The sequence below is a fragment of the Limulus polyphemus genome, unplaced genomic scaffold (genome assembly GCF_000517525.1).
Source record: "Limulus polyphemus unplaced genomic scaffold, Limulus_polyphemus-2.1.2 Scaffold294, whole genome shotgun sequence".
NCBI lineage: Eukaryota > Metazoa > Arthropoda > Merostomata > Xiphosura > Limulidae > Limulus > Limulus polyphemus.
Genome location: NW_013665904.1, coordinates 55,414 through 67,668, shown reverse-complemented (window position 1 = coordinate 67,668; position 12,255 = coordinate 55,414). Strand labels below are relative to the sequence as shown.

The following is a 12,255-nucleotide window of genomic DNA, read 5'->3' as shown; positions in this document are numbered from 1 at the left end:
ATAAAAAATAACTTAGCTTTTTTAGACGTTCAAATAAACAATCTCTTTGCCACATCTGTTTACTGACACTTACCAGATCATACACTCATTTCGACAGTTTCGTAACAGACTCCTTCACACATAACCTTGTTCTTAATCTTCTAAACAGAGCATACAATACCTGTTCTGATTACTTTTCTCATTACTCAGAAATTTAAAAAAGAATCGTAACGTAATACAAAGCAATGGTTATCCTCTTAATATCTTACACTCTGTCACACGAAAATTTTAACAAATAAAACAGAACCTATAAAAAAAGTCACACACTGTCTCAAGATATCTACTACTTCTTATCATTCCTTTCATTGGCAAACAAAGTTTTAAACTGAAATATCAGATTCAAAAAAATAATCAAAACATATTACACACAAATTAAGCTACGTTTAGTACTTACGTCAACATTCAGAATTAAAAAATATGTTTAAAACCAAAGACACTCTACCCATTCCTATGCGCTCGTGGGTCGATTAAAAGATACACTTTGATAGCTCTAAAGCTACTTATATTGGTAAAACTCCACGTCAGCTACAAATACGTGCACATGGGAATGTTAGCAAGAAGCGCATGCAAGCTAAGTAATCCACTTGAGTTTTGTATCCATTGCACGGTGATAATAACAACCACCCCAAACTTGTAGAAAACTTTAAAATTCTCAACTCCAAAACCACAGGTTACGAACTCTTTATTAAAGAAAGTCTCTCCATTTTCAATGATCACCCAACACTAAATAATAACATTAACTACTCCTCCCTGTTGTCATTAATCAATTCCGGATTCTCAATGTTTTTTAGTTGATATTTATTATTATTTTAAAGATACGGTGTTTATACTTATATTTAAACCTTTCTTTATAATGGTTTCTCATAACAATGTTATTTATTAAACGTGTATGACGCACGTTTTACCGTACATTGCATTATATTGTTACCGTTTAAATCTGTTTTTTCTAAACTTTCGATTGGATACCAAAACTCGCTCAATGCTAAAGTTATTTTTTGTAGTTCGAATAGTATGAACTAATTTTTTTTAGATATTAACGCTGATTACAGAATTTAAGAAAATTCCGTAACGTCCGTATTAAAGATGTTTTTTGGTATTACTGTGTTTTTAACACATATTAATATATATATTGGCATTTTGGAGAAATTGTAAAGGGAATAATATACTTATTTCTTTCCACGTTGGTGAAGGATTTTGTTTTTCTGAATTTTGAAAACAGTAGCCACTAAGAACTGAAATCTAACTATACCCGTGTTTTTGCATGGGATCTTGTGGAACAAGGATTTTATAATCATATTTTTTAGATGGCATCTATCTGTATATACGAAAATGTGACAAGTATGCATTTAACAGCAAGATAACAGTATATACAAGCAAAAGCTACTTGTTAAACCAATTATGTTTGTATCCAGTGAAGGGTATTTTGTTTTGGTTCTTATTCCATATCTTACTAATTAAAAAAAAATAAATAAATGCTGCAGCAATTATTCCCCACATATTCTAAAATGATGTCGAAAACATTTACACCTGGAAACAACCATGTGAAGTGGTTGTTGTGGATAAAAGATTTTGGGGTGAAGTGGATCTCCTGAAAGAATTTGGTATGAAACCCAGATGTTATTTTTTCTGCCAAATGAGATGCAACCAACACCCTGCAAAAGAATGTAATATTTCAAAGATTGTCACAAAAGTGTGTTGGATTGGAGAACTAGTGAATGGTCACATAAGACAGTGAATGATACTGGATACATTATTTACTAACATACAGGTTCCTTTTACAAAGGTTTATGTGAGAATGGTCACTGACTTTTATTACTGTTATCAACCTTTATATGAAACATTGAAGCAAAATTTGCTGTCACACAATGTTTGCTCAAGTTAGTGAAACAATCCATCATACTCCAAGCAAACTGTCAAGTCAATCTGGATGCAGATTATGAGGGTTTTTACTTTCAATAATTGTCTGAAGAATGTCTTTGGTCAGACATTGAGTGTATATCAACAGAAGCAGGCAGTATCATACACTTAAGAGTATCAACCTGAGAATTGGCTGCATGTTTTACTGGGAAGTGAAGGGGCATGGCAGAACCTACAGCTGCATTACACTCATCCTTCCACGTGCTGACCATGTTTTATTTCCAATGCCAGATTAAAAAATTCTGGGGCTCTGTGCAGTATAGAAAATTTTCCTTCCTTAGGCTAGACAGAGAATATGATATATACAGCCTGTACAACTCAGTGGAAAACACACAATCACCACTAACACTGCAAAGATTTTGTGTTCATACTATAATAATTTGATATCAAATATAATTAATTGAAAAATATTCATATATCCTGCCCTACTGAACAAATAAATAAATTGTGATAGCATTGGGCTCATTGTAAAATATAAATGAGTGGATAATGTTTAAGAGTATTGTTAATTTTAGCCTCTTGTGATTCTTTTATATATATATGGTAGAGAACCCTCTTCTGAATTGTGGGTCCCGTGCAAGTGTACTGAATGCACTTTGATCAATAAGGGCCAAGTTACCTCAAGAAAATGAATAAGAACAAAGGCCAATAGAAGGAAAGTAACTGAACAACTTTTTTGACCACCTGTTGTTATATGAAACTTGCACATACCACAATGGATTAAAAATTTCAAATAATACTACATTAAAATAAGAACACAAAACAGTCATGGTGTGCTTATATTTTTATATTTACTATCTTCATGAAATCGAAATGTACGTGCTATTTCAAAATTATAAGTTTTCTAGCTTTAAGTAAAGATTTTCATAAACAGATGTAATTTTTAGTTAAAAAAACAAAACAAAAATGTTTACAACTATGTTAGCCACACCATTACATATAGTACCAAAGAAATATAAATAGAATCTATGAAATACTATATTCAAAGTATCGTAGTATAGTTTATAATCTTACACACAAAGCAGTATGATCTGATCCATTTTTATAAAACACATACATATAAATGTGGTGAAACATAAGAAGACAAATACTGTGATATACCTGTGGTTGAATAACATGCTATTTTGTTGAAAAATAACTTAGTTCTAGAGATACAATGGACTACATTGAAGGTACACTGCAGTGCAGGCAGGGTTTGACTGAATGATACTACCTTGCAACAAATAATCTAGGTTAAGTTTTATTGACAAAATGGCTGAGAACACAAGGTTTGACTATCAGAAAAGAATGTGTTTACATGCTGTTTAAGAGTTAAACTAAGTTTTGCTTACAAATCAATAGCTACATAGATTAAGGAAGAAAATATATCTGTTGCCATAGTTATTTTCTAGATATGTTAAAATAAAGAAATCACTGTATGACAAAGGAGGATTATCACAATTTTGGCTTTGTTTGTGACTGCTTTACTCACCAACAGTTCAACTGTAAGTTGTGACTGGTCTCAGTGAAGAGCACTTTTAAACATTTGTTTCTAGAAATGCAGTTTAAATTATCATTCTTGTAAGTAGTGAAATTGTCACAGAAAACAAAAAAATTACATTGTTAAGAAGCCAGTGACCCCCAAAGAAACCCATTTAACTGACTTATTACCCACTAGGTTGATTAATAAAATCCTTATTGGTCTTTTGTAAGTAACTAATCAAGCATGGCCATATTACATTTGTTATTTACCATTTAGATATATTTAGTACACTGTCAAAGGTTTGTGTACTCACCAATTGATAAAAAAATTCTCCTCACCCTTGTCTGTCTTTATTTTCTTGCTTCACATGCTCCTATCTCTCACTTGTTTTCTTAAGTTATCTCTGCTTTCTTGTCTCTTTCTTTCCTAAGTCTTACCCTATTTAACTACTGACTCTGATTCATGTAAAAACATATGCATCCTGTCATCTGCCATAGTTTGTTGTGGTTCTGCAGTTTTTGGGCAGGGTTTAAAAATCGTATGACAAACATGTGCATGATGTTCTATGAGGCACATTAAGAACTCTGGTTAAAATCTTCTCAAAGGGTACACTTTAGTAATCAGTATCTCATAAGCTATTTTGGTTTGAGAATCATTAACCTCTAAGAAAGGGACTGTAGTGTGTTGTGTCATTTGCTCTGCAGCAAAATATATTTTGAAACTGAAAGTTTATGATTGCAATAAGATTTGTACTAGAACTTGTCAGAAATTACATTATTTTTCAAATTTTAGTTGATGTTTTATGAAAAAAAGTAATTAACTCTCCAGATATTTCACCTAGTACTATAATAAAAGACAACATAAATATTAGCAAGAACAGCCATGTATCAGAAACAAATGTACAAATTAGTGTATGCGTTCCATCTAAGATGTCACTAATAATCCATATGTTCAAGAGATTAATGTTGAAGTTTTATTGAGTTTAGAACATTACATGTTAGTGACAGAAACCACTGGTAATAGAATTTGAAAATAAAAATGTATTAAATATAAATGAACCACGAGACAAGATATAAAAAAGTGAAATAGTATATCTAATTACAGGAAGAACATGGCAGTATCAGAAATCAATGTTATATTTATACATGTAAGTGACAGAGAAATATACAAAAATGTGCAGAAATAGTCATAAACTAACAAAAACTATAAACATTAGACACTGCACAGAACTGATAAAGTTGCAGAACAAATAGTAACAGTACTTCAAATTAGACAGAATCATAAGAACCCTGCTCATTCCATGTAGCTGATACAGAGACATATAACTTCTTCCTTAACAGAAATTGTACGCACAATCTGATAATAGACAAGATGTAATCAAGCAAGTGCTATATCAACTGACTTAAAGGGGTTAACTCATTATCTTCCCATAATGAGAGAATTAATAACTCAAAACACATTACCCCCCCATAACAAACAAGTCTTGCCTTCAGGCCCAATTCAAAAGGTCATTGGATGACCCACACAAGTGCTAATCTTGCATACCAAATGAAACGTCCTGGGCTCAGTTATGCACATGGGAGCTGTAAAAATAGAATTATCAAACACACAGCTAATAAAGAGTCATACTACTCCTTCCATATGAAGATCTAGAACAATAAAATCACACATTTAATTGACAAAACACTATAGTAAATAGTTTAAATCTGTAAACATAAAAAAACTATGCTAACAGTAACAAGATCATAATGATTGCAGTCTTTCTTGGTTTAAAGGCAGTCACCATTAATGAAAAGATAGAGAAAACTTTACTCACAGTCACTGGTATGTTCTCAGAAAAACAAGAGTTACAAGATTCCAATCTAAGGACAAATATGGCAGATGTTACCACATTTCTATTTGTAACTACTAGCCACACAATTAAGTATGAGTACTCGGAGCTAAATACTTTGACAACCAGTCACACACTCAGGTATAGATGCTTGGAACTACCTGAAGTGAAAACCAGTCACAACCTTAGAAGTGATTATTTGGAACTACTTGTTTTGATGATGAGCTACTCTTGAAGGGAGTATGTTTGATTCTACCGAATGTGATAGCCAATTACATCTTCAAGAGTGGGGCTAAGAACAATGTACTGAGAAAATAAGTTACACCCTCTGTACTGAGTGACCATTCTCAGTAATAATCTATGAAGGAAACAAACTCACCATATTTTTTGTGAAAAACTTTATTCAGATGACTTCTTGCTTTGTAGAAAGGATTCATTAAACACAATCTTGTAAGTTTAAATATCAATATAATGATAACAAAACTGTAGACTACAAATAATTATTCTTTTGACATACATGATAACCTGATATAATTAGGCACAATTATTATGATCACCAACTGCAATCACCAGACTGGTATATCAAGCTCTTCATGTAATTATATATATTTCACATATTATTAATAGAATTTATAGTAGGTTTAACTAAGAAATCTCATAAAGTGTGCCATTACAAACCCTATACAAGCTTTTAAGTGTCAATGTTTATTTTTTATGTAGTATGTGTACTATTCTTAACGCATATGAACCAATCTACCCATCAGCCAATCAATAGAAGAAAACAACATACATGTAAATATTACTTATATCCCTTAGCACAAATTCATCTGCCCTTTCAAACCATGATAACAAGAAAAACAGTGCATGGGTAATTATAGCCTGTGATTCTCTAACTAAAAATTATCCTGTGATTCAGTCAATCAGCAATAGAAAAACAGTGAATTGTTACCAGTACAAAACCACTTTTAACAATCAGCATATCAGCAGAGGAAACTAGTGTATATGCAACTACTATCTAATTGCCTCTAGTATGAGCTAACCTGCTGCTTAACCCACAGTAAAGAAAAAAACAAAAAAACAACGTACATGAAACTACTACTTGTACTCTTCTATTACCCTAACATTCAGTTCACCACCGTAGGAAATTAATATAAGTGCAAACTAATACTTGTTGTTACATTCACAAACTGACTGTTACATAATACATGGAAAGAATATGTGTGCTTATTGTTATGCAGCATAAATTTATTAATTTTTTTCCTCAAAGAAGTTGTAAGTACTTAACCACAAAAAACAAACAAACAATGCATGACAGAAGGGAATGCTAAGCTCTTAAAACAACAGCTATATTAAAACGAGACTTAATATAAATAGTTTCACAATCCATGGTAATATTGAATTTCACTTCAGTCTCCACAACACATCAAGAGACTTAAAAACTTTCCCATTTCTCATCTAAACTTTTACGTATTATATTATGAAATCTAAAATAGAACAAAAATATTTGTATTTGCAATATAATTTACAAGAAAGCATATTTAACTTCAATAAACATTTAAAATACAGAACAACAAACTACAGTTAGATATAAGATGAAACATATAGAACATATAGAATTATTTTTTCCAGTTATAATCTACAGTAAATAATCTATAATACAACTGTGCTTATTGTTCAGTAAGTACTAGTGCAACACATTTACTCTTGATCTAGTCATCTACGAAAGTTCTCCAATAGGAGCATTCTCTAGCCATAAATTGTGCATGAAGTGGTAGAGGTCATCAGAAACGGAGACCTGAAAAGAGTGAATAATCAATGTCAGCCAGCTGAAATATAAAAATATCAAAATTCATTGGCAAATAAACATGCTTTATAAATTACAACTTTAACTTGAAAGCTTCTTGAAGAAGTTAATAAAAGACAACACTATAGGCCTATACTTCTAAAGGTTTCTAAACCTTTTATAAAGATCATGCTGGTCTGTAAAGTCTGTTTCAGGTGGTACTACACTGTATGATAAAATACAAAGGGTTGAGTATATTATATTAAAATGATTTTGACTTTGCAAATGAACAAGTGATACAACAACAGATTAATATAAAGTCACTGTAGAATGGAATGTATCAGAACTACATTTTGACATTGTTTAGTGTGTCTAAGGTATCATGGTGCTACCAAAAACATAATTATTGGGAAGGGTATGTAACAGTCACTACTGATGAAAAATATTCATATATTCAGATGATAAAGATATGATCAGATAGGGGATTTAGAATTTCCAATATGGGAACATTCCCTACTCTTAATGACATCAGAAAACAAAGGAATATAGATTAATTTGGGGAACTGGGATCATCCAGAAATAGTCTGCACCAAATCATACTACAGCTATGCTAAGCAAAGTATGGTTACTTGTAACAAATGATAATCCACCAGTGCAAGAGATAGTGGCAAAAGCCATCCACACACCTCAGGCAACAGTGTAAAACATAATCAAGACAAACCTCCATTTGAAAAACAAGGCCAACAGGGTAAGCAATATCCAAAATATGACTTCCAGTCATATCTCTCTTTCAACCATCACATAACTCAAGTAGCTGGAGAATGAAACATGTATTTATGTTTTTCCATTTGAATATGTAATGGTAAGGATGTAGAATCTATGGGGTACTTCTATGCAACTGGACTGTAACGAGCTCTAGGAAACCATCACACCCATACAGTAGATGGATTATGGAAGGCAAGCAGGGAGAAGTTGTGTGCTTTGGACATCTCAGCCTAATGATGGAGCCTTATCAATGGAAATCACACTGCAGGGCTATTGTCCAAATGTATATCATAAGATAGAACAGGAACAGATGTGGTAACAAGGACTAGAACAAAGTGGTGAGATTCCAAAATCATTTTAATATAATGTACACAGATATTAATATCTGAAGAGACATTAAAAAGGCCTTAAAGGATTTACAGTTATGTTAAAAATAATACATATAACATATAATTCTAAAAGGAAACAAATACAATGAAGCACTTAGTTTTGAAAAGATGTCCAAAATGTGCCTATTGGTTTTCAATGGATATGACATATTGTAACATTTAGTTTTGTAGCACATCAAGTTATACCTAAATTTGAAGGAAAACACACACAATTATTTCATTTTGTTGTGAAAACTCATCCTTAATGCTCACCCTGCCAGTCAGCATTTGCAATTATTTTAAGACTTTGTCAATTGTTCAAAAAACAAAATACAACAAACAAACTTTGATCAAAAATGTTGATTAGTTTAGTTTTTGAATTTTGTTTTTTTTCCACAAAATCTTGCTCAAAACTTTAAATGTTGTATATTATTTATTCAGTGTTATTATTGCACTCTTATGATCAATAAAATTGGCCACTGTATACGTGACAAACACATGCCATTAAATTGCTGCAAATTCCATTTGTCATTCTTTAGTTTTATTGCTGCTAGATTCTTTAAATTATGTCCAATCATTGGATTAATCACAATTTAACACTGTTGTTTTGGCAATCATAATTACTTTTATTGCTGTAATGGTGTATTGTGCAAATATGCTACCGATTATTCATTCAGCAAATCAAATATGCTGTAGCATCAACCTTGTTAGTGTAACTAATCACTAAGTCTAACATTTTATAAAAAAAAGAATATTGTACAGTCAAGAAATGTGAACTGTTTGTTTTCCATAAACAATCAAGGAAATGAGGAGTTTAATTATCATAAATATCAAAGACAGCTGATCACACTATGTGTTGATTACAGATACATTCTTTATATTATTAAAAACTCAATTGGGGAACTACTGAATTGGAATGAGCTTGTAAGAAGTTAAACAAAGGTGCAAATAAAACACGTTTGAACAAGAACATAGTTCTCATTATTTTATTTCACACTCAAGTTACTCATTCACTTACAGAGAAAAACATACAACTATTAATAAAATGTGCTTCAGACAGTATTTAATTTAGCTAATGAAATAAAACTGCATAAAATTATGTCTACATAATAAAAGAACAATGAATTTAAACTTTGAAAGTAACACAGGTTTGTTATACTTTTACTTAAAAAATTCATCTAACCTTTTTGATGTATACTTTCTTGAGCTCACGATTATTTGTTCAGCTCATGCTTGAATTATGTGCAAGGTTTTGTTACTAAATGTTTTGCACAGAAAGCTCTAACTAAAAATTTTCAAAGTGAGCATTGATCCTGTACAGTACTATGTAGTTCTTAAAGGAAATGTCCAATAAACTACAAAGGCTTCATATAACACACTATTAAAAACAAAAACTGTATTATAGTTATAAAAAGACATAAAATAGGTTTCTTATATTTGACATGTCATTTACCTTTAAATAACATGTGTAATAGTTATTTAGTTCTCAAAGAACACATAATATGCAGAATATATTTAAAAGGCTATGATGTTATGCATGTTTCTTTTATGAGATATGATTTTCAAATTTTCTTGACTACAAGAAGAAATTGCAACATTAATTTGTTAATTACTACAACAATAAATAACAGTGAGTGTTTGAGTCTGCTTGATGAAGAAGCTAATTTAAATGTATAATTTTTTGATATATCTAGTTTTCAATATACTTTTGAAAGTATTATTTATTCTTAAAATAATAAATAATAAGTGATTAATTGCAGTATAAGCTTTAGACAACTGACCAGGATGTATCCATACCACAACAATAAACATTTTTTTGAAATACTACCTTTCAGTAAAACTAGTGAACATAGTATTATTTTTAATGGTTAGAGCATAATAGTTATTGTATCAAATGAAATACCAATTTCAAATGTATTATTAGAAAAAACAAAAATTCATTATAAATGCAGAAAATAAATATCCAAAACAATGCTAATTAGGAATTTATACATATAACTCAGCAATATCCATTTTTCAGGAAAGAAGACTGACAGTCCATAGTCATCAATATGTGTTTAGAAATAGCCTACAAGAGATATTCATGGTCTATGGTAATGATACAAAATTGAGTGTCTAGACCTTACAGCTCTTTGTTCCATCATGGATGGTACTAAACATGATGACCATAGTTTGTGGACTATTGTTCTGTTGTGCAGTTATGCTTTATAGGAGGTTTTTGTGCATTACACTGAGTTCAATGTTAACCCCTTTTGCTTTACAAGTATTCTAAAGTCCACCATTGTTGCATGGTCAATGGGCTTCTGAGGACCTGTTGAGCAACTCAATAGCACAGAAGTCCATCGAAGATATCTGTGAATGATAGGGTATAAATTCCTGTTTGTACTTGCATCTTGTAGAGGAAATGGCATGATTACTTTGACATATGGCTGGATGCTTTGTCAAGAGTCATATTTTACTGAAATCTAGTCCATACGTGGATGGTACTTCTTTCCAGTATAGTGGTTTCAGCACATTAGCCTGACAGTTCATCCTGGCATTTTACTTGATTCTTCAGATCTTTAACGTACCATTTTAGCTATAACATGCAATCATTATCAACTGCTTCTAAAAACTAGACACACAAACATTCTGTATCATTTCTTTGGTGTTTTATCATTAGCAAGAAGATAAGAAATTCCTTGGAGTTTTTCAAACACATAAGTAGATACATGCTTCTTTGTGTGATGACATTCTTACAGTTGTCACATGGCAGACAGTGCTCATACAGCTCCTGTTTGACCATACACTTTAATAGAGGAATGTGAACACAGCCTTTTAGTATTCCTAAATCCACATGAATTATCTTGTTTATTCTTCCTAGGAAGATTCTTATCTTGGCTGCAATGGACCAACTTCTGCATTCTTGGGTTATTTCTGGTGACAAATTACTTACCGTTTTTTTCTTCTTCTCAAGTGTATGACTTACAGTGAATGGTGTAGTCTTTTTTCTATTATTATTTGCTGGAATCATGACTATCTTTTACTAAAGTCATCCCTTTCTTCTAAATGCAAAAAATTTTCCACAACTGTGGAAAAGAAGAACCTTGTATCAGAAAGCCTTTTAATGTAACCATCCAAGAAGAGAGACATTTTAAATGACATCAGTAGTTGCAAATCATAACACTTCAACTGTACAGTAACAAGACGACTAAATATGCAAATTTTTACTCTACATAGTAAATAACCTTTGTAAGACTATGCACAGTTAACACTAGAAAAGGAGTAAACACAACAGACAAACAAATAGTTAATGACTTTTTTTTTTTTTATCCACAATCAAATTTGCTCTACTTGAAATAGTCAGTCTAGCACTTAGTGAAAAGTTAAAGCTGACAAATGTTTACAAATTATACCTAGGGAACTATGAAGCTAGTGTTACTGACTAATATGACAATTTCTTACCGAATATAGCCATTCTTGTTGCTCCGATATCTAAGCCAGCAGGAAGTGTTGTTGAAAAATGTCAGTTTATACTGGTTTTCATAAAACTCATTTTCAATACATTTACAGAAAATAGTTTTGCACTTTTAAATATTTTATTAATATGATGAATAGCTCTATTTTCTTTCCTTAAAACTTTTGTATTATACATTATTGTTGTATGCATGTGAATCCCCTGTATTCAAGTACTTACGAACATTGTATAATGCATTCCATGGGGTTTGCTATAAGCCTAGAATTGCTTGTATATAGTTGTTTTATTATATGAAAAACTGTACGTTTCACAAGTTCTGAATGTTTCTCCACAGTGAATGTATTTATTCTGTTACAATGTGTCATTTTTTGCAACCATAATTTTTACTTTTTTGTTATAATTGTTAAAGCCTTACAGTTTACTTAGATTACACAATTTTAAGAGCTGTCTCAGTAAGTTGCTTTTTTGTTTGCTCTGTTTTAAGCATTCATACATACATACAACAAAATTATGAAAAAGCTGCTTCTGCATGTTTTATTACATTTTTATAAAATTTAAAACCAAACAGAATAGTGAATAAATAATTTAAAATAACACTTGTGGAAAACATCCATTAAAGGGATACAGTGTTAA

The 12,255-nt window shown here is 31.2% G+C and overlaps 1 protein-coding gene across 2 annotated transcripts in view; it reads right to left on the bottom strand.

Annotated features, from left to right (window-relative positions):
- Positions 1 to 5,630: 5,630 nt before the first annotated feature.
- Positions 5,631 to 12,255, bottom strand: part of LOC106457123 (nicotinate phosphoribosyltransferase-like) — a 56,623-nt gene continuing 49,998 nt past the window's right edge. For both annotated transcript variants that reach the window (XM_022382930.1, XM_013916508.2), the window contains exon 15: positions 5,631 to 7,044. In XM_022382930.1, the coding sequence (XP_022238638.1) occupies positions 6,967 to 7,044 (78 nt within the window). In that variant the 3' untranslated portion in view covers positions 5,631 to 6,966. The remainder of the gene's footprint in view (positions 7,045 to 12,255) is intronic.